This window comes from Petaurus breviceps, unplaced genomic scaffold (assembly GCF_028583685.1).
Source record: "Petaurus breviceps papuanus isolate PSGF00001 unplaced genomic scaffold, PetGlider_PUasm1.0 90845, whole genome shotgun sequence".
Classification (NCBI taxonomy): Eukaryota; Metazoa; Chordata; class Mammalia; order Diprotodontia; family Petauridae; genus Petaurus; species Petaurus breviceps.
The window spans coordinates 2,278,900-2,303,282 of record NW_027187359.1 but is presented as its reverse complement, the minus strand read 5'-3'; the positions used below and the strand labels follow the sequence as shown (position 1 = coordinate 2,303,282).

At 47.4% G+C, this 24,383-nt stretch overlaps 1 protein-coding gene across 6 annotated transcripts; it reads right to left on the bottom strand.

The window, feature by feature from the left end:
* Positions 1 to 712: 712 nt before the first annotated feature.
* On the bottom strand, positions 713 to 22,637 carry ZMIZ2 (zinc finger MIZ-type containing 2). 6 transcript variants are annotated; one of them, XM_069071882.1, is made up of 21 exons: positions 22,487 to 22,595; positions 21,051 to 21,189; positions 18,959 to 19,031; positions 13,820 to 13,962; positions 13,445 to 13,559; positions 12,776 to 12,978; positions 12,237 to 12,429; positions 11,319 to 11,582; positions 10,745 to 10,924; positions 9,862 to 9,945; positions 9,450 to 9,621; positions 7,520 to 7,661; positions 7,186 to 7,396; positions 5,940 to 6,045; positions 5,551 to 5,708; positions 5,105 to 5,172; positions 4,701 to 4,769; positions 3,944 to 4,188; positions 3,302 to 3,474; positions 2,904 to 3,149; positions 713 to 2,129 (listed from the first exon to the last, which is right to left on the bottom strand). In XM_069071882.1, the coding sequence occupies exons 4-21, from the start codon at positions 13,867 to 13,869 to the stop codon at positions 2,022 to 2,024; spliced, it is 2,787 nt and encodes a 928-aa protein (XP_068927983.1). In that variant the 5' UTR covers positions 13,870 to 13,962; positions 18,959 to 19,031; positions 21,051 to 21,189; positions 22,487 to 22,595; the 3' UTR covers positions 713 to 2,021. The 6 variants fall into 6 exon arrangements, with proteins under 6 accessions (XP_068927983.1, XP_068927984.1, XP_068927982.1 ...); XM_069071883.1 differs by having other exon boundaries at positions 13,820 to 13,959; XM_069071881.1 differs by lacking the exon at positions 18,959 to 19,031.
* Between the last annotated feature and the right edge of the window lie 1,746 nt (positions 22,638 to 24,383).

The window sequence follows — 24,383 nt, the reverse complement described above, 5'->3', positions numbered from 1 at the left end:
TTCCAGGCTATTGCATAGGGAAGACCAGGGACCCAGACTCTCATCTCTGCCTTTCCTTCCCTTAGTCCTCCAAGGTGGCAGTTGCTTCTTTGAATCTTATCCCCAGGGAAGGACTAAAGATGGCAAATCTCCATACAGGGAGTCCAGATTTCCTTTTTGTCCTGGCTATGGTTCACAGAATCACCCTCAGGTTGAAGCCAAACTTGGAAAATTCCAGGGGAAAAAGGAATTTTCCATGGGGGTTGGAATAACTGAACCTTGGCCAGAGAGGAGGCTGGAACAGTTCCCCTGCCAATGGAGTAGGAGCAGACAGAATAGGAAGTGTGGTGCTAACAGATGAAATGAGAGTAGCTTTGGTCTCCATGAAGCCTCACATCTCCTTCCCAGCAGGAGTATGAAGTGGTGAGGTAGACCCAAAATCAATAGAAATCAGAATCCTTGGATGGGCGTGTCTTTTCCTATTTGAATCCCAGGTAACTAACAGTTGGTGCTTACTACCTGTCATGCCCCAGAACACTAGAATGGAGAAGACCAGGTTATTTGACCTGCCGGAGAATCTGGGGCTATGAAACATAACACCAGGAGCAGGGGCAAACATCTACTCTTGTTGTTTACAGCAACCCCTATCTCACTGGCTTCTGGGAGAATAAATCAGAAGCATCCCTGGTCCCCTCTCCCCACCTCAGGACACAAAGGAGGTGAGTCAAGCAAGGCCCACCAAAAGGGAATCCTTTAATATAGATACTGAAACAGGATACACAAAACGGCCCCCTGGGCAGTACTGCTTACACACATGGTTCTGGCCCCATAAGCCAGATGGATGCAATGGTTTTCCAAAAAGGGACAGTTTACCACTTGGATTCTCTCCCCAGGGGTATAGGTAAAGGGAAGGTGGTTTTTTAAAAACATGGCTGTTACTTGTTTACTTTGCAGAAAGGGGGATCTGGGGGATGAAGGACACAGCCAAAGAATTTCTACATCCTGATGAATAACAATTCCCCCCTCCCCCCCAAGTATATTCCCTGCCAGGGCTGAAGCTTGGGACCCCTACTCCCCAATGGAATGGTCACTCATACAAAGTCAGGGAATATGCACATTTATGGGAACAGGGGAAAGAATAGGGGAACCAGGGGGGCTGTACAACAGAGGGACTCGCTTTCCTTTAAATAGCTTTTTTTTCTTTTTTTTTTCCCTGCTTTTAGTGTTTCTACACTATGTACATTTTGTGCTTTGTAATTAATCACCTCCCTCCCCCCCCAACCCCACCCTACACAGCCTCTTGCACTTGGGCTTGGGGTGGGGAAGAGGGAACACGGGTGCCACAGATAGAACGAGGCTGGTGGGGAGAGATCCAGTCTACAGACAGCCCCTCAGTACCCAACTAAGGGTATCACTGGCTTGCTGTAGTCTTTAGGTCCACATCCATAATAACTACTAAAGATTAATTAGTAGGGCTTCATCATCAAGCCAGGAAGAAGAAAACCCTGGGCCCTCCCAGAGTCCACGGGCCCAAAACACCACAGACCATGCTTGGCTTCTCCCCCAACTCTGCCACATTCATGAGGAAGATAAAACAGAAGGCTCAAAGCCAGAGTCAGATGGAGGGCTGGTACCAGTCAGGGTAAGATGGGGGAAGGCTCCTGCTAGGGCACTGTGGATGGCCTGTGCAGTGGGAAGATGTAAATACATCAGGCCCAAGGAAAGGAAGCCTCAGTCCTGGTGCTGGCAGAGAGCTGAGGGAAGGGGGACTGAACAGAAATAACTGCCATAACAGATAGGAAGGACGGACTGAAGTGGCCATCCACGGTGTGTGGCTACTAGGTCTGACCAACGACAGAAGTGGCTTTGGTTGGGTGAGCATGACATATGGGCAGCTGAAACTCTTTAGTTTCCCTGCCTCTGGATGAGGGAGAACAGTGGTGAGTGTGTAAGGACTGAGGGGCAATAATGAGTGGATGGTAGGAGTGGGCATGGCAGTTCTGAGACCAGCCTATGCTGGGGGATCCAAATGAAATCAAGGGTCAGTTGTTCTCGAAGAGGGACAGCAGGTCATCGTTACTGTTGGTGGGGAGGTCGGGTGGGCCCAGGTATGACAGCAGCTCATCGGGATTGGTCAGTTCTGGGAGGAGCTGAAGACAAAGTGAACAATGTCAGAAGCCAGAGTCTGAGTCCTATTTCCACAGATGAACCCAGCTGGCACACCACCCTCCATCTACGTCAGATATATCAGTTTATGAGACAAACCCTCCAATTACAATTATAGGGCCAACCCTCCAGATGCTGGTGCTTTGACATGTTCATTATAAAACATCTGGTAAAATAATTTTTAACATTAATCCAGCTATTGTATAGATAGTCAAAGATCTATGACTGTAACTGTTGGGAGCTCTCTCTGCCAACCAAGGTGGAATCTGATCTCAGGTCTTCCAAATGACTAAAAGTCTAGCCTTACATTGACTCTGCCCCACCCCACTGCCTAGCTGTGGTTTGAGGGGTGGGGGCACATTCAGATCTACTGGAGCTCTCAGTGAGGGAGCCCTATTAATCCAGAATAACACCTGCTTCACAATTTATCATATTGGAGTTATAACGGCTGGTAGAACTTGAACCCAGGTCTTCTGATTTTGAGGCTGGCTCTTTATTCATTATTCTACATTGCCTTTACTGAATAAAAGAAAACTGCATTTCCTTAAATCTCCTCATCTTTCTGAATTTCCTTTTCCTCATCTGTAAAACATGGGAACTGAATGAACTCTGAGGTTTCTTCTAGTCCTAACTCAACAATTCCTGTGTCCAAGAAACACAACTGACCTTTTTTTCCCTATCTACAACTCTTTTCTCAATGACCTTGAGTCTCACCTTTCTCAGAGAGGTATGGTTACTAAGAGGTGAACTATACTTACATCCAAAGCTGGCTCTGGCCCTTCTCCGGTTCCAGGCATCCCTGGCTGCCCCATCATGCTTGCAGCAGAATTAAAGGCCAACTCCCCACTAGGACCTGCCCCACTTGATGGCCCCAAGGGTTGCCGGGCCTGGGGGGGTGGGTTTCGATGATGGAGCTGTGACCCTGGTGGGGCATTGAGATTGGGATTGTGCAGCCCCTGCTGACCAGGATTGTGAGATGGGTCCATATGGCCTGATGGTGCCATCTGAAGAGGAAGGAGGAAGTCACACAGTGAAGTATTACAGGAGGAGGCATTCATTTGTTCTCCACTAATTTCCCTCCCTTTGTAGATATAGAGACCAGGAATTATTCTTTAAACTACCCGCTTCCCCACCCTCACCTCAAAATTGCACTGACCTGTCCAGGGATGGAAGGAGCTGGAGGCTTTTCTGGAGTCAGGAGGCTGCTAGGAATGTCTGACTGGTAGGAGATTGGTGGTGGCCCTGGGGTGAATTCAGTAAGGGTTGGGGTGCTAGGTGTGGTGGGGGGAAAAGAATCAGGGAAGTTTCCGGGGCCTGAAAAGTTAGAACCTGCAAAACAAAGTTGTTTTGTGAGAGAACATTCTATGAAATAACACTGCCTTTTTGTGGCTTAACACTTATTTTGAAATCAATGACTTTAGGCAAATTAAATTTTAAAATGCATTTAAGATGGAAGATGGACAAAAAACATCTGGGTAGTCTGGTTGTGTGTTTTGTTTTGTTTTACTAAAAGAGCTAGCTTACTGGTGATAGCAATTCCAAAAGTCTACATTAGATCTAGCTATTCGGAAAGAGAAAAAGATAGCCTTTATTGTTGATAGCAATAGTTTTGTAAATATCCTTGAGTGGGAAGAGAATACATAAAACAAGATTTTATTCACATTCTACCCTGAATAAGGCCAGGTGGACAGGGGGAGAGGAATGGGGACAAATCCCTCATTGATAGTCTCTCTGCCATTCCAGGTTCCTGAGGATTCTTACTCCAAACTATAAAAGAAACAATCAGGCTGGTACTCACTCTGACTGGGATAATCACTGGTGGCAGGGGCTGAGGGAGGCTGTAGTGGGGCAAAGGGAGAAGATCCAGGGCCCAAAGCAGCAATCATCTCCATGACATTGGGCATCACCATATGGGTAGGGCTCATGGTGCGGCATCGCTTCAGAACAGGCCCATCTGATTCTTCCTTAATGTGGAGATCAGGCTTAATGGGCACTGGTTTCCAGCTACAGGTGGGGTCAATGGTGATTTCTTCATAGTCTGAGCTGGGAAAGGGAGGAGACAAACAAGAACAGGTTATGGTCCACTTACAATCAACTTTTGATTACATGCTATATCTTCACTGATAATCTTATACATCCCATTTCTCAACTGACCTCCCTACTCTTATCTCTTTATTATCATTTTCCCATCTCACTAAGCCTCAGTTCTGAGTATCTCTTTGCCCAAATCAATTTAACAAACAATTACTGGGTACCTAATGTGTATAAGGCATTGCTATTGTCCCTTGAGTTTCAAGTGAGATCTTCCAACTCAAATCCTTATTGATTTGGAATGAATTGCTGATTATCTACAGTGTGTACCCAGCAGCATTAAGTTAGTAGGATATATGATCCCTGACTTGGCACTGGGCCCAATTTCTGGACTCTGTGATCCAACTGTGACATGGGTGAAAAGATTTCAGGACATCTCAGCATTGTCTTGCATGGCCATGACTGCCCTCTGGTGGCCCCAGGAAAAATCAGTTCAAAATCTGGCTAAATCCAATCAGAATTACTTTTGGATGTAAATAAGGATCCCCAGCATATATTGATCCACCTCCAGGCCTTCCAGCAACGCAGTCTTACTGCAAAGAAACAGAGGATATGTTATCAGTTAAGTGACAAGGTTTCTACCTCAGAGACAGCCTTCTCTCTCTACCACATTCTCTGGGCACCCAATGTCTATGACAAACCTTGGAGAAGTCCCTCCATCTCTATGAAATTCAAGTTTTTCCATCTCTAACTTTACCCTGTCTTATATATTTCACAAGGTTGTGAGGTAGCATGTCAAATTGCTTTGATAAGCATGAAATGTTATGTAAAATGCAAGTTATCATCATTGCCCCCACTGCTGTGGTGCTTTCCCCACCCAATCCCCAAGCCCATGGTGATTCCCGAAAGCATAATCCTTTATACTCACTTGCAGACAGGACATCTCCAAGTTCCTCTCTCACAATTCAGCTGTAGGTAGGATTCTAGGTCAAAGCACTAAAAAATGGTTGGATACAATCAATTAATCAACAAGTGACAACAGGTACTATATTGGTGCTAGGGAAGTATGTACAAAGAATGAAATAATCCCAGCTGTCTTACATTCTAGTGGCAGGTAGGGGGAACTCTCTTCCCCTTACGGATAGACAAGAACATATAATAATGCATAAATCTGTAAGAAGTACCCAAGTTGAATGACTTGGGTTTGTACATTGCTTCAGGTGTTTGTGGTAATACCTATATTTTCACCCTCCTGCTCCAGCATCCCAATCTTCAAACTGGGCTCAAGACATGACAAGATAAACAAATGACCTCAGCTCCCAATTCTCCCCCAGGGGATGAAAGGGGTACAGTGCTCTAATACCACCATCTTACTTGTATGTGGCGGCAATCATGTCCTCGGGCAGGGAGCTGGATCCTTCGGAAGGTGATGGGACACTTCAAGGACACTTTGATAGCAGTCTGCTCCACACCATCCTCTCCGTTGGGTCCGGGGGTGCCTGGGATGGTACCACTGCTGAAATTCCGCTTTACTGAACATTGGGAGGAAAACACAAATGAGATGCTCCTGAGCTTAGAGAAGCTGGGGATACTTGAGGGATATAAATGGGGAAAGGCTGTTGCTAATTAGGCACCCGAGTCCAGCCTCATGATGACAAATCTGAAATAGCTATCTGGGAGGCCAGAAGGGTTTCTGAAGCCCCAGGACCAGCCCACAAAGGCGGGCCGAATGGCAGGGCTTGGCAGGGGCGGGCAACACTCACTTTTGGTGATGCAGTGCTCCGCAGGAAGCAGGCGCTTCTTGATGAGGCCCTGCAGGACAGAGCGCACCGAAGGCCTGTGCACTAGCTGCAGCACGAAGAGGTGCGACTGCACAGAAAGAAGGCTTGGGTCAAGGGGGCAGAGACCAGCAGTCAGAGGGTGCCCCGCTTGCTGGGTCCCAGCCCCCGGGTCTAGCTCCTCTAGTTTCAGGGCCGATGTTGGGTAAAGGAGAAGGAAATAGAGGGAAGAAGCTAGGTACCTGTATCGTCCCCCTCCCCTGTGAGTCTTTAGGTGTGGGATAAAAGTTCCTTTGGCCCCATTTGGAACACAGGTGGCTGCCTCTATTTGACACAGATCTCTCTCCTCACATTGGCCTTCATTTAGAAGCCTCAAGCACAGCTGCTGTTACCCAGGGTTTACTTGTAAAGAAAAAAAAGAGATACTGATCCCCCTTCCTCCTGAATTAATCAAAATGATTATTTCCTAGTCCCCATCTCTCCACCAAAAACAGGAAAAACTGGGCCTGAGAAGTCTGCCGAAGGTTAGCTTTCCTTCTTCACAATAAGTACTGTTGCTTATTTTGGGTCCGGATTCAATTTCCAGAGCCCTGTGCAATTTGGCCTGTAAGAGCCTATTATCCAGATTTCCTTACAGCAGCAGAGATATACCTGGAGGGTGGGGGGTTCCTCCTCATAACTCTTTATGTTGAATATTGATTGAGGTGGTGTAACCTCCATTTGGAGAGGTTTTTTCCCACTCCCTTCTCCACAACTGGCCAAGAAACCTCATGGCAAGCAATGATTCAATCTTGGCATGTGGCCTGGCATCTCTGCAATGAGGAGCCAGGACTCCAGGAGCATGGTCCTATACTGAGGGGCCCTTCTTAACCATTTATACAAATTAATGTCAACTCCAAATCTAATGAGTCCAGTACTGGCAGAAGCACATGCACCTGTGTCCCTCTTTTGGTGGGCATAGAGAAGAGATTGTAAGGCAAATGTCTGGCTTGCAAGGAAGGGAATCCAGTACCTTTTCCTTTAGTGATAAAACTCAGACATCTTCGGTTGGCCTAGCAGCTTTTCCCTATCATCAGGCAGGGATATTCATTCTCAGTATGCCTGTACAAGTTTATACATCTGTCTGTGCAGACATACTAACTAATCTGTGTTTCATGTTTGCCTGGCTATGTGCCCACCCCACCTCCTCACTCCTGGCTCCTATGTACTGTGTAGCCCAAGGGTCACTTACACAGCAGCAGGCAGTGACAGTGATCTGAATGGTGTTCCTGCCAGGCTGGCACACGTGCTTCAGGTAGAGGGGCTTGTGGGATGTCTTGTTGTCTCCTCGCTCGATGGTCAGAGGCGTGGCATTGACGCTCACCTGCACCGACGCAGGCCAGTTGGTGTTCATCTGCCGATCCTCGTGATGATAGCATTTAAATTGTAACTCTAGGTCAGGTCTGAACCAGGGAAGAGGAAACAAACAGCCCGTAACCCAGAAAGTCTACCATGAAATATGGGGGGTGGGAATAAGCATAGGCTGGTGGCGGGGTGGGGGCCCAGAGGGAGGCGTGGGCTCTTACCTCAGCATCAGCGTTTTGTAGACTGAGTCACGGAGCTGGAAGACATGGTTGCTAACAGCCAGGTTGTGCTGTAGACGGAAGGGCTCCAGGACCACCCCATCTCGCACTGGGAACGTCAGCCGCAGCTCATCACATGGGTTTCCTGCAAGGGGAGGGCAGGGGCTGGTATCGGGCACAGGTGCCAGAGACACCCAGTGCCAGCGGATGTGTAGCTTGAGCTGATGCTGGGCAGAGGTAGGGGAGCCCAGCTGGCACCCAACCAGCAGCATAGACTTGGGGTGCATGCCACCCTCTCTCCGACTAGGCTGAGCACGACGCCCAGCTTCCTCCTGGTTCTTAGGGGGGCCCAGGGCACACCCCCTCCTTCTCTCTTGCACTATGCTGCCATGATGAGCCATGCTGGGGGCTGTGTTTGGGCATCCCCCTGTTCTCAACTGTCACTTTCAACGGTCATGGAATGTTCGGAGTTGAAGGTTACGTTGCCATTTACAGGGGGGCCCCGTTGGGATGCCCAGCTGAGCCTCATTGCTCCTGCCAAGCTTTGGTGGGGGGGAGAGCCCACCCCAGAGGCTGTGGAGGGTTGGAGGCTAGACAAAAGGCAGAGATCTCTTCAGGTTTTCCTAAGGACCCTCAAGTCCTAAGGGTATCCCCTCCCCCCTTCACTTTGTTGCTTGACTGTTTCAGATTCCCAAACTCTATCTGCCACAGTTCTAAAACAGCTAAGAAAACTGTCTGGTTTTGTGTTTTGTTGGGTTTGTTTTTTTTAAATTCCATTCACTTAAGATTAATGTAAAAAAAAAAAAAAGATGTGTTGACACAGTCCCTTCCCCCCCCCAAATTCTACTACCTTATAATCCCTTTGACATAAAAAAGTTAAGCAAAACCATCTAATACAGTGATTGTGACTGACAGCACATACAACTTTTTCTGCTCTTTATCACTTCTTAACAGCAAGGAAGTGTATTTAACCCTTAGGTTACTGAGAATCAATACTGACCACTATACAACCTGAATTCTGTTGTCTTCATTTACATTAGTGTAGTCATTGTGTATATTGTTCTCCTGGTTCTGCTTACTTCACTCTGCATCAGTTCATACAAGTCTTCCCATGTTTCTCTGAATTCTTCATTTACACTGTCTTAGCAACCTAGAGATTCCACTGCTAGGCACAGACCCCAAACAGGTCAATGACAAAAAGAAAGGCCCCTATATACACCAAAATATTTATAGCAACACTGTTGTTATAATAACCAAGGACTGGAAAAAATGTAGATAGCCATCAACTAGAAAATGGTTAAACAAGTTGTGGTATATGAACATAATGGAATATTACTGTGCTGTAAGAAATGATGAATATAATGAATACAGAGAAACATGGTTAAGACTTATAAGAACTAATGAGAAGTGAAGGAAGCAGAACCAGGAAAACAATACAGAGAATGACTATGAAATGTAAATGGAAAGAACACAACAATAACTGAATACTTGGAAATTATAAGAACCAAGTTTGACCTCAAAAGAGATATAGGACAACACAAATGCATCTTTCCTTTGCAGAAGTGGGTGGTTTATGAGTGTGGAACACTAGACAGACTTTCTTCAATGTGTTGGATAGTTTTGCTGAACTCTTTTTTTCCCTCCCTCTTTTAAAAATTCTGCCACAGGGGATAAGTTCAGGAAAGGGGAGGAATAAATACAATGAGAAATGTAGGTGACAGAAAAACAAAAGATATCAATAAAAATCTTTTTAAAAAAAAGATTATCACAGGAAAAAAAAGGCTTTTCTAGATAACACAGAATCTGCTACACTCACTGAAGGTTTTCAGGATTTCCTATGTGAAAATGAAAACTGTCTTCATTCCCAACCTAGCCTTCAATAATCTTTCTTCTGAGAGTTCAGACTCTTAGAAACCCTGAGAATGAGACTTACCAGAGGGAGAAGGGTGCAGGGAACTCATGTTGGGCTTAATGTCAGGCAGGAATGGAGACTTGACTTCTTGACTGGGAGACATATAGGGTGGTATGTTGCTGCCAGGAGTCATTGGGGGTGTAGGATTCCCAGGCAGTGGGGAGCTGGGGTAGCCAGGCATTGATCGGGCAGGCTGCAGGAAAACAGACAAAAATTATTATGGCAGGTAATGACTGGCTAACTGGGCCAAAACAGAAGTGTGTATGTGTGAGTCTATGTTTGAGTGCATAATCATATTGGTGGGTGGGGGAGAGAGGCACCACCAAGAAGAGCTGCTGTAAGAAGTGGCTTAACTCTCAAAGGCTCCTCATGTTCTGGCCCCTGGTGTTAAGCAAGCTTCACAAGGGGGCCCAGATTCCCATTTCCATCATACCCCATTTATGTTGGGCTGGCTGTAGCTGCTGAAGTTCCCTCCATTAAAGTTGGTATTCTGCCCATTGAACTGCTCTGTGGACTGCTGGGGACAAAAAACTGTGTCAGTGACCTGCAAAAAGAGCCTTGGCCTATACCTTTAGTGCAGAATTCCCTCAAACATCTGAATACCAAGGAATGGCCAGAAGTACAATGCTAGACAATAGAAAGACTCTGGACGAGAGGCATTTGTGAGAAAAGGGAGGGGGGAGATAGAGGACACAGGGCACTAAAGAACCTGCCCCAATCTATATACACCACCTTAGAATAACTCACAAACATTTCAACATACAAAGAACAAGGGAGAAGCTTATCATAAGAAACTGGGCACTTCTGTTAGTACAGTTTGTAGGAACCTTTTTGCTAATTCTTGTGAATTCTAGAACTGGGGGAGTAGAAAGAGAGAAGCTATAGGGCAGGCAGTGTATGGTAACAAACTAGGCACCACCTTCCCTGCAGCTTTCCTCCCAACTCTAGAACTCAAGCATCAGCAAAAGGTTCATCTTGCCACCTCATTCAGCCACAGCAGAAGCAGTCCTCAAAATCTCCACGCCAGAAGAGTAGATGAAAGAAAGATCAGGTTACAATAGTCTTCCTGGGCACTGTCATTATTCCATAGAGGGAGTGATACCTAGGCCTTGAACAAAGCTTGTTCTTGTACAATACTTTAGTTTTTCTATAGTAAAATGGAAAGCTTAGTGCTTTGAATTAAAAAACAAAAACAAAAACAAAAAAAGGAGTATTTAGATGGCCTAGATACCTACAAACTTCTCTTCAACCACTTATTCTCTAGATTGAATTTCCAAACTACAATTCTAAGAGCCAAGCTGACAGCTGCTTTGTACCTTAAAATAGGGTCCTGCTGAGCTGGAGGTGGACAGGTATTGGCCCATTGCTTGTTGGATGGGCATCCTTTGACCAGGGTACGAGGGGGAGGGTGCTGATGGCTGTGCAGTATTTGGTGCATATTGGGCAGTGCTGGGAGCATACTGGCCACCTTGCATATACTGCTGGGCTGGATAACCCTGGAAAAGAGACAAAACAGATACCCAAAGATAGTTAGAGGGCAGAAGGAAGACTAGAGAAAAGGCATCTAGAAGGGGAAAAAAAACTGCCTGAAGAGCACCATTGTCTTGCACAAGGGCCAAGGAATACAGAATTCTGATCCCTGAAAGAATACAAAGGTAGATCAGGTGGGGAAGGGGTTGAGGGGAGAATTCCTGGGTTTGTTTGGGATTCTGCTCCATCTGCCCTCTGGGCACTGGACAGCTCACTCCAACCTGATATTGGTTCATACTCCTTTATGCTTGCCTAAACCTGAATCAGATGAGAATAAAAACATGAGTAACTGAGGTATCTGTGCTATTCATGGGGGAAAGCAATTCTCAGATCTTTCAGTTCCCTTGTCCCAGTACTTACCTCATTGGAGTAGGCTCTCTTGACTCCTTGTCGGGGCATCTGCTGCGTCTGGGGGGCCCCTGGGTACCCGTGCTGGGGCAGTCGCTGCCCTCCATACAAGGGAGTCATTCCAGGTGCCCGGGTTGGGTTCATACCCATGGGGGAGATACCAGAGGGGCCCATCACCCCTCCTATATTGGCAGGGTTCATGCCAGCTGGGACACTGGGCCCCCTTGGACCCCCATGCTGCAGAAACTGGCTATTAAAGGGCTGTCCTGCCCCCATCTGGAGAGAGAGAAAAAGGAATTATCCAAGGCCCGACCCAGGAGAAATAACCCAGAGAGAGAGAGAGAAACACTCCACATCATCCTTGCTTAGCCCTCAGCCCAGCACAACACTTTCACCATCCCATCTGACCTCTATCATATTACACTATCTTTCTTGGGTCTTTTACTGCTCTACTTCTTCACTGTCTTTCCCACAGCATGATCCTTCATCTGGTGCTCCTCCCACCCTTTTTCCAGTAGACTCCCTCAGTTCCCAGAAGTGTGAAGGGAAGGGTGCAGGGGAAACGGTATAGCCCTCAGTTGTCACCCCCTCCACCCTAGCCCCCATGCATGTCCATCTTAGAGCAAAAAACTCTCTCCTTGTGCCGTGCTGAGGACCTAGACTAAGTCAGTGTTTTATCAGTGAACTCACAGAACTGTCCATTTTTAGAGCTAGAAGGGCCCTTAGAAACCTATTGAAGTAATTATTTTAAACAGATGAGGAAACTGAGACTCAGAAGTTAAGTGACTTGCCCAAGGTCACACAGCTGTTTACAGTTTATAGAACTGGGACTAGAACCCAGGCTCTCAGTCCAGTACTCCTTCCCCTATACCATGCTGCCTCAGTCTGGGCACACAGGGCCAAGGTGAGTGGTCAGGGAAGGCACCTTACCGCTCCATACTGGCTCAGCTCCTGACTCTGCTTCTCCTGGAGAGCGGCCACAGTGGCAGTAGCAGTAGCAGTGGCAGTAGCCGCGGCAGCAGCCACAGCAGCAGCAGCAGCTGCCTGAGTGAAGTCAGTGGAGGGTCGGGTGGCATGTGAGGGGAGACCTAGGCCCCCAGGGCCACTTGGGCTGCCTGTGTAGCTGCAGGAGACACAAGATTATACCTCCATTCTGCCCTGGCTCAGAAGCAGCCTCCTATCAATCACATAAGGCGAAGATTTGTGTTCTTTCAGAAGATGGGACTTGGCTACCTAACTTCTTAGGCAGAATGGAATCTCATTCATTCTTTTTCAAATGTTTTAGGCCATATCTGAAGTCAGCAGAGCAGCACAGTTAGTCTGTGCATATACAATTAACCAACAAATACTGATTCACTCCCTAGTATGTACAGGAATCGTGCTAGATGCTGTGAACTAGAGACCCAAATTCTAAATGGGGAAAATTCACCAGAGTTGGGCAGGAACCCCTTCTACAAAACGGTGCTTACCTGGTGGGAAAGCCAGGCCCTCCAGGGTAGCTGCCACGGCCATACATTCCTTGCTGCATATAACTCTTGTTTGCACCGCCTTCTGGAAAAGCCTGCTGCCCCAAGAACTGAGGAGAGTTCATAGCAGGGCTGCCACCTGCCATGCCAGGCATCATGGGGCTACCAGAGGGGTTCCCCCCAGGGCCCATGGGGCTTCCCAAAACCTACAAAAAGCAACAACACTCACATTGCCAAGAACCTCTAAATCAGAGGTTTTCTGTGTCATGAACCCCTTCTCAGAATGTTCTTAGATACATCAATGTTAAAATGATGATGCATTTTTTTCCCCCATCCAAGTTTCTGAAACTCCTGAAATTTCTCCTTGGAATACTTGTAGATCAATAGATCCTAGACTAAGAAGCCCTTCTATAAAGAGAAGTAACAGACCAGTAGTCTGCTCCAATGCAGCAACTTTCTACACTTCAAAACAGAGGGGCCTGAATGTCAGATTAGGAGAAGGAAAGGAATGCAGGGTTTAGGATGAAGATTTACTGAGGACAATTCAGAGATTACAAGAAAGATACCACAGGACAATGTTCTAAGGGACACTAAGGGGGCCCAATATGTATATGGTTTTGTTTTGGGGGAGTGGCAGGCTAAGTCCTAGATGTTTGGGTGGGAAGCTTTTACCTGACTCTGGGATGTGTTGCTGACTCCCCACACGGTGGTTACCACGGAGAGTGATCCTGTTGGCTGATTGGTGCTCTGTTGCCAAGGAACAGATTCATACGCAAATGAACCATCACTGTGGGGGAAAGAGGCTAGTAAGGAACATATTTCAAGTTCCAGACAGTGAACTGGCACAATCTTGAGGTTAGGTGGCATAGAGGTGCCTGATAGTACAGGGATTCACTGTTCTGAGTGGCACTGAAGGCTGGATACAGGAACAGGTCATCCCAGGGAAGATAGGGAGTGGAGAGCATAATCATGACTCAGATAGACCAACCACACAGGTCCTGGCCTTAAGCAAGGCCCAACACAGGAATGGGAGTGTCTTGTACTCACCCGTGTGGCGTGGGGGGGAGGGCAGGTTTCATTGGGTTCATGGAGTTCATTGGCTGTGAAGTATCGTGAGGGACAGGGGGGTCTGGGACTTGAATATAGTTGACCTCTGTGGGGTTAATCTGGGACTCAGCCCCTCCAAGCTGCTGTGACAGAAAGAGAAAAACTGTCATCTCTGAGGAAAATTCAACAGAAGATGCTATAGGGACTTACAGGAAATTAGAGTAACTGAATCATTCCCTCCCCACCACAAACAATGAATAGAGAAAAGCTGAATGGGAGAGTTCACAGGTGTGCTCTTTTGGGGGCTCATCAGCCAGTTAGTGCAGTCCCTGGAGCTCTTCTTTCATGAGTAGAGTGTCACTAGATGGGTATGAAGCACATGGAGGGCACCCCAGGCAGGGCAGGGTTAAGCTTAGGGACCCAGGGGGCCATACTCAGGGTGTCTCGGCCAGCTAGAGGAACTTGGCGTCCTGCCCATGTCTGGCAAACCTCTGCTCCTGGCAAGCTCAGCTAAGAAGAGTACATTAACCCCATGTGGCCCAGCTACTACCACATAGGCACCCAGAGCACCAGTATGAATAACCCAGGAACCTATTGTCTGGGCACAAATGTTTTCATCATTCTCCCTCTTCTATACAAAGCTTATCCTTCCTGTCTTGCAGTATCCATATTAAAAAAAGGGAGATCTCAGCTTCTTCCAGTTGAAACTTTGGGGGTGGGTAAGAGAGGAGAACTAGGTCCCACCAGAAACCACTTGGAGATGTGGATGGAGAGCACCGGTATAGAAGGGAAAGGTGTCTTGGCTGTTGGAGAGTTGCTGGCTCCTGTTTAGCATCACTTGCCAGAACAGAGGTGAAAGGCCAACACTATAGTGTTTTCCTGCTCAAAGGGATTTCCATAGCTGACAAATGACAATGTCCCTAGAGGAACTAAGCATGGAAGTAAAAAGACAGAACCTTGGGGACCTTGGGGGAGTTTGAGAGCCAGAAGTCCAATATGAGCAAGGGTACTCAGAGCTCAGCTTCCTGAAGCTAGGCAGGGTCAAGAAAGGACAACAGCTTAGTTCCTACAAAATTCAGATGGGGGCTTGAAAAACAAGGCCAAAGAAGCCTGAGAATTATTTTCTGGCAAAGGTGCTGAATAGAATCTTACCCAAGGTCAAGAAGGTCAGATAGGATTAGCAGGGAAGGACAGAGTCCAAGGAATTACAATGTGGTTTAACTACCACAACCAGCTGATACCACCAAACTCCTCTTTTATCTGGAGGTGATGCCATGGAGGAAAGGAGAAATAGCATGGGAGATCAGAAAAAAGACAAGAGAGAAAAAAGCAAAAACAAAACTTTTACTCAAATGAAGTACAGAATCTTGGCTGGTGAGTGGAGACTTGAGGTCTTTCTGCCTCCTATAGTCTCTTCCCCAATCCCTTGGAAATAAGGGACATTTTACCTAACAGAATTCCTTTTCTGTGTCTGAAGGAGCACATAAGCCAGCTGCCTTTCCTTCTCCTAAGGCCAAACAGCCGTCACCTCAGGAGGCAGCAGGAGCTGCTCTCTAGCACACACAGCATTAGACTGGGAATCCAGTGTGAGCCCTTTAACACAGTCTCTCCCCTCCTCCCAGAACAGGGGAGGGGGGCATTAGTTCTGTTCTCATTCCTGGGCCAGCTGTGCTCTGTGTTAGACAGGCAGCAGCCATCCCAGTTAGGACTTCTGTGCAGTCTGCCAGCCTCCTAGGCAGAGTGTGAGCATTACTGCTGGTAAGACTAAGGCATTTCTGAGAGGGAGAAAGGCTGATATTGGCTACTAAAGATGGAAACACAGCCAGAGGCGGGAGAAAGAACAGGGCAGAGTATGTAGGAGCATAGAGGTAGGCCTTTAGAGACAGACATGAAGGTAGATGTTTGCAGAGACCACGCTCAAGACATGCAGAGACACACTTTGAACATGTGTGTCCGTCTGAGGAATTGTATACAACCATCTGTCAGAGGGTATGTGTTTGCTCCCATCTGTCACACACATACAGCATGAGTAATTGTCAGTAACCACACACATGGCATAAGCACACAGGGGATATGACTTGCACAAGAGATGTTGCAAACAAGAGGCATGATACACTTAAGACACAAAGTACATAAAAGAATGACAGTGTTCCAAAGAGCAAGCAAGGCTGCCCAAGACATGCAGAAACATTCGTGAGCCAAGGAATTAACAAAAGGGACAATGTGGAAAATGCCAATTGTGAAAAAAATTAAAGAATTCATGAGTGAGAGCATGTGCCTAAGAGCTACACTGTGAAAAAGGGAGAGTAGAAGAACGAAAACAGAGAAGGCCCAAGATACAGCAAGACACATGGAAAGAGACAGAAATGGTGAGATGGTTGTACACCAGCAAGAGCAGAGGAGGAAAGACAAGTCTCTTAGGGATAATCGGTATAAATATATGTGTATCTACGTGTACATAAAACACAGTACACACACATACATATACATCTATTATAGGAGTTATAGAATTAAAGAACTCTTCAAATGCTAGGAGTTTTAGAAACCATGTAACCCATTTCCTTTTATAGAAGAGAAAATGTGACATATCTAAGGTCATTAGAACCCAACTCTCCTGACCCAAAGTCCAATGTTCTTATATATATGTGTTCTAATCTGAAATAGTAAAACCTCAATCCTTTCTAGTCCAGATACTCTTTCATGGGGGTGGGGGGAAAGGAAGGGGGTCAAGATGCCTCTTTATTCACATTTCACCAGTGAAACAATCCCCTCCCCTGACTGGGGGGTGTAATGGAAATGCAGATTTAAAGATCTTCCCTGCCCCTAGGCTAATGTGCACCTGAAGCCTGGGGTGGGAGGCTTGTTTTTCAGTAGATACTTCTTGATTGGCCAGTGAGTCAATAAGGTTGTTACATTCTCTGAGCCAGGAGAAGGCTATATAAGCCCTGATGTGTAGCTTTGTTTTGGGACTCACTTTGAGAAGTGTTCTGTGATTTGATCTGAATTCTGGGAAGCCGTTGTTCAGAGTCCCCCGGCTTTGAAAAACCCAGATGTTGACTGGGTATGGATGTAATGGTTCGACAGTTTGGAAATCTGTCTACTTCATGTTTCTGTCTTGATAATTCTGCCTGTATACTTTGAGGTTCAGGGTGCTGACCTTTTCTCCTGAACAAGGTAAACGATATATGTCTGACTGATTAAAGTAAGCTTGGTAACCCATTTTGAGTTGCTTTCCTTTAACAAAGCAGATCCAAGAACCTGTGGTAGCTGCAAACCCTGAGGACGCACTTGGGGTGCTTGCTGCTACAGGGGGTTACTAGGTTGTTTTAACTGGTCCTTTATAAGTCTCACAAAAGGCAGCAGACCTGGATCAGTGTCCAAGTGTTAAGGGAGCCCACCTGGAGTACTGACTCTTTGTGTCCCATAGTAGGGAACAAAGGAGACTCTGGTCTTAAAGCCAGGCCCAGTGTTCTCATCAATGATGTGACATACTGAAATGGGGGTGGAGAATTGTACAAATCATCACAACCATCCAAAATACCAAGGATTCAGAGTGGTTGAATAAGAGAATCATAACTAAAGGCAAATCACTGACCCCACTCCACCCCCACTTAGCAACTCAAAATACTTTATGCCCAAACTTCCAGTTTGGGGAAGGGAGGGGATGGGAAAAGTTCATCTTATTTTTTCTAACCACTTTACAACTTTTAATTGTAGAGATGAAGAAAATGAGGTATAAAGAACAGAAGGTGAGAGCCAGGTTTAGATGATTGTAGTCTGACTGGTGAACTGGTGTAGGAGAGGAAAAGGGAGGGGGAGAAGGGAAAGGAGGGGAGGGGAGGGGAAGGAGAGGAAGAGGGGGGATGGAGGGGGAGGAGAGAGAGAGAGAGAGAGAGAACTAGACAGGAAAGTAATAGGGGAAGTTTCCTTTCTAGCTCAGAGAACTCAAGACAATTTCCTAGATAACTGTGGAGGTACTTGGTAAGGGAAGGAAGGTATAGAAAGGAGAAGAAAGTCTGTCTCATACATAGAGTCCGGATATGGCGTTCTTTATCAAAGACAAAAAAACAACACTCCCCCCCCCCCCAACCTTGAAGAGTCAGGAGGCTCAGGCATTCTTTCAAAGACCCAACTATTCTCTCTTCATAGAACGAGGGGTTTCCCAGTCCTAACCTTTGGGCAAATAAGGCCTCTTAAGAGTAACCCAGCTCACAAGGGTCTTTCAGAAGCATGTTTCCAGCCAGGGACAGCTGCAAGGCAGTCACAGGGAGGGGCCCAGAGGGAAGTAAGTGCATGCAGTTTAATTGAAAGAGCAGTAGGGGGAGGGGAAGACTGGGCTTCAGAGCTTGCCAGTTAGGTTTAGGAAATTCTAGGCAGCATAAGGCCGAGCCCACCTACCTCCCACCCCTTCCTGTTCCTTACATGCACAGGTGATGATGACCTCTCTCCACTAGTAAGAGTTCCAAGATCTGATGGGTCGGGACTATCAACTTCAGCAGTTGTCAAGGCTTTACCCCCTCACAATGGATTCTACAAGCTATAGTTGGAAAAGCAGGGGCCCAATAACTTTCTATCCCCAGGGCCTAAATTCAATTCAACAAGGATTTATTGAGTTTCTACCATGTGCACACACTGTGCTAAGGGGATGAGGTACACAAAGACAAAACATCAAATTGGTCATGGCCCTCAAGGAACTAGCATCCTTTTGGGGCCCCAAACATAGGGCTTACCCACCTCAGGGTAAAGAAAAATAGATTCAGCTGGTCCAGTTACTGGAACGTCCCAGCAATGGTCAGACAAAACTGAGGCTTCCCCGAATCCTTACAGCATGGATGACACACAGGAAGGGGGGTGGGGAGATTCTCAAACAAGTAGAATCAGGGCTTAACCCACAAGCTTCCTTCTTTGAAGGTAGCTACATGGAACATCAGTTTGCTAAATCTAGTCCCAAACCCAGCCTTATTTCTCAGGAATGAATAGAAACATTACTACCCCTCTTCCACCATAAGGGTCCCTGTAATGGCTCTCTCAGCTTTCCCAGAATTCAAGAGATCTAAGAAGGAAAACTGAAATTTTGGCAGACATTTTTCTGGGATGAAAAAGGTTTATTCTGTGGTGTATCTGATCAATTCAGCTTACCTAGGAAATCGTACAGGACTCTGGTCAGGTTACTGTTAGAACTGGGTCCTCAGTTGAGACTATCAGGTTGGAGCTAAAGAGAAGAGAGGGGCCTGCTATCACATGGGTTTGGGGAATTCCAAATCAACTAAGTTCCTGCCATGGACAGGAGACCACAGATATTTTCAGTTCCCCCAACCTAAATCTTACAACAGACAAGGTGATTTTCTGCTATATTCAATTATTGTGAATTTCTGTGCTCTCTTCCATTTTAGTGGACAGCTCCCTCCAGATTTCCATGGGTTTAGTTTTTTAGGGTGAAAAAAATAATCACCATTTTTTAATGCCATTCATTACACTCTGAAAAACCTCAGCAGGTTGACCAGAGTCCTGGCAAAGAAACTCAGAATGTTACGGCTGGAAGGGATTGTGGAAATCATCCAATCCAAACCCCTCACTTCACAGATGAGGAACTGAGACCTGGAGAGAGCAAGTGATTTGCCCCATGTCACACAAGTTGGTGGTATATAGCTGGGGCTAAAACTCAGGTCTCCTGAGTCTTAATCTAGTTTTCTTTTTATCATACCAGGCTCTTACTCACAAAAGGGAAAGGCTTGGGGGATCGCCATCCTAATCCTTTTGAGATGGAGGCAGATTTCATTCTCTATCCTTCCTGGGCCCAGGAACAGAGCTAGGAACAACAGAACCCAGGAGGAGTCTCAGTTTTATACCCCCTAAAGAAAAACAGAAGCAACATTTTCTGTTGGCTTCCTTTCCCTTTCCTCTATTGGCACCATATACAGCTCCTTTCTCTGTAATAGGCAGCATTTCAACCTACTTTCACTCATAAGAGGGACAGACTGACACCCCCAGTGCTATTACATTGGGGTACAGCGGCACTCTGTATAGTCAAATAGCAGGAGAAATTCAGAGCATTTTGATATGGGAGAACACAGAAAACACAATTCTAGCCTTCTTTCTCACTATGGTCAGTCTGAGCTCAAAAAAGTACCTGGCCGATTGACGAAGAGATCCCTGAAATCTCCTAAGTGACTGGAAGAGACAAGACAGCTTTTATGCTACTGAAAAGCAAAGACATGCTAAATTGAGTGTCTGTCTTGGTGGCTAACCTTATGGGTACTAACTTTATGTGGCTCCAGAGGAGCTTTATAAGTCTGTCTCCATATACTTAGACTCTTCAGACTCTAGCTAGCCCAGGCTTTCCACTGGGAATAGGATAACAGTTCACTCCTCTTGGAAGCTGAGCAACAGGACCCCCTCTGCTTTCCCAACGAATCAACCAGACTCCCAAGAGTATGGCCCTGTGGCAGCTCATTCTCCAGAGGTTGCAAAAAGCTGCTAATAGGACTTTTTCAGCTATAGACTTCTACCTTGTAGCTTCTAGGTGGCAAAGGTAACTGCAGAAGGGACAAAGGAGACCAGATGAATTGAGAGAAGACTACAGATAGGATGGTGATGGGACAGAAGAATTCCTGACAGGGGTGGGGAAAAGAAAATGAAACATATAGGGAGGAGGATTAATTTGTACTACTAGAAAGGGCCACAGCCTTGTGTGACTGGACTGGCTGTGTTCTATTTCTGGTAGGCAGCATAAGCTACTAGAATAAGCATCAAGCAGAAGCCTAGATATTTGGGTTCTGATGCTGGTTCAGTCAGTGACTTTGGCCAGATTACTTAATCACTTTATAAACCTGAACTCTCCAATAAGCAAAATGGGGGGTAGGAGACAGCTCCTGCTCCTATCTATTTCATAGGACTGTCATGTGAATTAGAACAAAAGAATTGCTACCTTGGGTCAGAAACATGGCATGTCCAGTCCATGACTATAGGTCTAACATTGATCCCAAGGGATCTTTTATGCAATAGCGTAATTATTTTTTCAGATATCAATCATAAAATATCAGAGAGAAGTACCCCCCAAACCCCAATATTCTAGTTTCCCTTTAACTCCCTTTAACCTTTAATAGGGAGCTATCCTCTATTAATTTAGCTAATTTTTGAAACATTCATTGTTTTTAGTCTGTACCTCCTGGAATAATTAAGTTATTTGAGTTTACTATGAAAAATAAGAATTCCTTTATTCTAAATTTACCTTTTTCAAGTTTCAAGGAGTGCCCCCTAGTTCTAGTATTCCAGGATTTGGTGATTAAGTCCAGGTTCACCCTATCTGTACCCTTCATGATTTATGACATTCTGTGGATGTCCCTGTGAAATCTTCTCTAAGTAAAAATCTGTGAGAATAAATAATACAAATGAAGTACTTTGAGTCAAAGACATTATTACTGACATTATTATTAGTACTGCTATTTTATGCTCCACCCCTGAGTGTCCTAATTCTAGCCTCTCCAGGCTTCAGTTTCCCCATTCTGGAATGGGGTGTGCTCTCTAGGAGGCCATGGCAGGGGACTAGAAAGGTAAACTGTCTACCCTGGACCCAAGAGAAATGTATAGCACCTTTTGGGATGAGCCTATGTAGGGTCACAGACTACACTGGTGGGCACATCTTGGGGGTTGGAATGGGGAAGCCTCCAAGAAGATAGGATAGAAAAACCAAAGTGGGCCTGGCAAGACAAACCAAAGTAGGCCTGGCAATGCCTATCTGTAAAAGGCGAAGCTATCCAGGAAGGCCCACTCGTCTCACCACACACAGGTAAGGAAGGTACTGAATGATGAGTAAAATCTCGGTTCCCAGGGAGCCCCCCCCCCCCCACCTTCTTGATTTCTCGGAACAGCTGGGTTTTCCCCAATCAAACCCCAAACAATGGCTCAAGTTGGATGAAAGAGAAAACCTCAGGAGACAAAAGGGTCATTTCTGCCTAACAATAGGGTCATTTCTTCATAGGACCACCCTAAGGAAAGGAATTCGGTCCAGGTATGTCCCAACCGACAGACTGGATGGGAACAGAAGGGGGATGGGGTGGTCTAGCTCATCATCGATGCCAATCCCCCCTCCCATGCAAAGGAAGTAGCAACCGCCTGATGTGTTGGGGGGGGCTCAGAAGAGCCCCAACACCCACCTGGGTTCTACTGGGCAAACAGTCACAGGCTCGTCGGACTTGGCTAGCCCATTCAGAGGGACAGCTTAGGCCTGGGGAAAAGGGGGAGCAGCGAGGATGCCCAGGGCCGGGGGGCGGGCAGGCTTCGGACACCCACACCATGCCGCCGCCGGCGTGGGAAGGGGGCCCGCCGGGCGCGCGGCCGCGGCTCCCTGCGGGGGCCCCTCATCCTGGCCCGGCCGCGCGCCCCGGGCACGGGCACGGGCACGGGCACCTCGCTCCGGCCGGCCCCGCGCCCCCGTGTCCCCGTGCCCCCGTGGCGGCCTCGTTGCCATGGTGACCCCGGCCTCCCCGGTGAGGGTGGCAGCTCCGCTCCGCGGCGGGAGGAGATCCGGGGAAACCGGCCCCGGGCGGGGGCGGGAGGAATCGGGGCTCACCAGCCCGGGACGACCCCAGCGTCGGGCCCGTGTCTGACCCTTCGGCGCGGCAATCTCGCCCACCCTCCCTGCAACTCCAACCCTGGCCCGCTCACCTCCCAGCCGGACTCCCGGAATGGCCAAGGGGCCCCCGAGCCCGGCTGCGGCTCCGGGCCCAGCTCAGCGCCTCGCCGGCTGCCTGCCGCTGCCGCTGCCGCCGCCTCCGCGGCCCGCCTGCTCCATGCCGCCTCGCGGCCGCCGCGCCGGCCGGGGGGCTCAGCTCAGGCGCCCTGCTCCAGGGGCCGCTGCTGCCGCCGCCGCCACCGCCACCTCCCGGCTCCGATTGCACAATGGAGCGGCCGCTGCCGCCGCATCATCCATATGCATGAGCTCGGGAGACTGTCCCCGCCCCCAGCCCCACCTCAGGCGAGAGCAACACATCCCCGAATGATCGATAGGTAGGGGAGAAGAGGGCGGGAGTTGTGTGTGGGGGGGTTGCTCTGCCGCTCGAGGCAAGGGGAGGGGCAGGGAGGGAGCAGGAAAGAGGTGCTCAATCCTTTCCCCCCACTTATCTTTCTGGACTCCCATCCACTCACCACCACCCACTCTCCCTCCCCCTCTTTACTATGATTATCCCGGCCACTTCCAGGCTGTTGTTTTTGCTTTTGAGAGGTGTAGTAATGAACTGACCCCCACCCTGAACAAGGAGTAAGGAAAACGATGTGGTTCTAGATACCTGGGGCTACGCTACCCGGGTAGCCAGACTGGGAACGACACATGGCAGAGCCAGGCGTGCCCTCCAATTGTGCTGTGCATTCCATAACTCTCACCCGGGAGTCCTGGCAGGAAACCGAAGGGGGTGGGGATGGGTGGGAATTCGGGAGCAAGTCAGAGGTAAACTCTAAATTCCAGAAACTTGGTTTTGATTGGGATGATGGACAACCACCAGTCAGCCAACAAGTATTTACTGGGCAGACTAGGTGCTGGGGGTGACAGAAAAAAAAGTATGTCTGACCACAATTATTGGGGAGAACAAATACGGAAAGCAACGGTCAAGTGCTAGATTTATCGGTACTGAGCATTCTTCGGACCTCTTAAAGCTGCCTACTGTCTGCAAAGCCAAAGTCTTGTCCAGGGTAGTGGGGGGTGGGGGTGGAGGTTCATGGTTCGTGGTAAATCTATCTAGTAAACTTCTTTGCTCCAGATATTCCCTATGCCTAGAATGCTCTTCCCTACTTGGCTGGTTGAATTCCTTTCCAGCTTTTAAAGCCCAATTCAAAAGCCACCTCCTCTAATTTCTCTGACCCCCCCCCCCCCCAGGGCAGAAAGCACCTTCTCTTCCCCCCTCCCCAAAGTACCTGATTTTTTCATCTCCTAAACATTAATATATTCCTTTGTATTACAATGATCTTCCTATGAAGATAGACAGTAGCTTATTTAAACTTTGTATCTCTTCCAGAGTCTGCCTAGATTTTGTAAAGACTTATTATACCGTATACATTGTCTCCCCAGGCCAGATCTTAAACTAAGGGACAAGGACTATTTATTTCCTTTTCATCTTTGTCTTTCCAGACACTTGCTTAGTGCCTGGCATATAGGGCAAGGGCTAAAGACTGGTCCTGTGATTTCTTTGGTATAGGCAACTCCTGGGTGAAGAAACTACCTCTACCAATCCAATGGCACAGAAACATATACTGGAGAAGTTGCATAGAAACCTGGGAAGACAAGCCACTTGTCTAAGCTCACAATGACCATGGCCAGTGAGTCAGAGGCAAGACTTGTACCCAAGTCTACCTGGTTTCCAGGACAATTCTCTACTATGTCATGCTGCCCCCTCCCCTGACATATAGGGGGTGCTTAATTAATGATAGTTGATTGATTACATATAGTAAACCGTATTAATGTTTGTTGGATAAATGTAATGTGTAAGACTTGGGCAGCCAGGTGGCACAGTGGTACCACAGAGTGCTAGGCTGGGAGTCAGGAAGATCTGAGTTCAAATTTGACCTCAGA

Bases quoted from the DNA above. Each gene is read 5' to 3' on its own strand.
- ZMIZ2 (XM_069071884.1), bottom strand. From the start codon at position 13,869: ATGAACTCCATGAACCCAATGAAACCTGCCCTCCCCCCCACGCCACAC. The intron at 12,430-12,775 runs GTAAGCACCGTT...TGTCTCCTGCAG, and splicing joins GGGCCTGGCTTTCCCACCAG to CTACACAGGCAGCCCAAGTG. The intron at 3,475-3,943 runs GTGAGTACCAGC...TTTGTTTTGCAG, and splicing joins CAGTGATTATCCCAGTCAGA to GTTCTAACTTTTCAGGCCCC.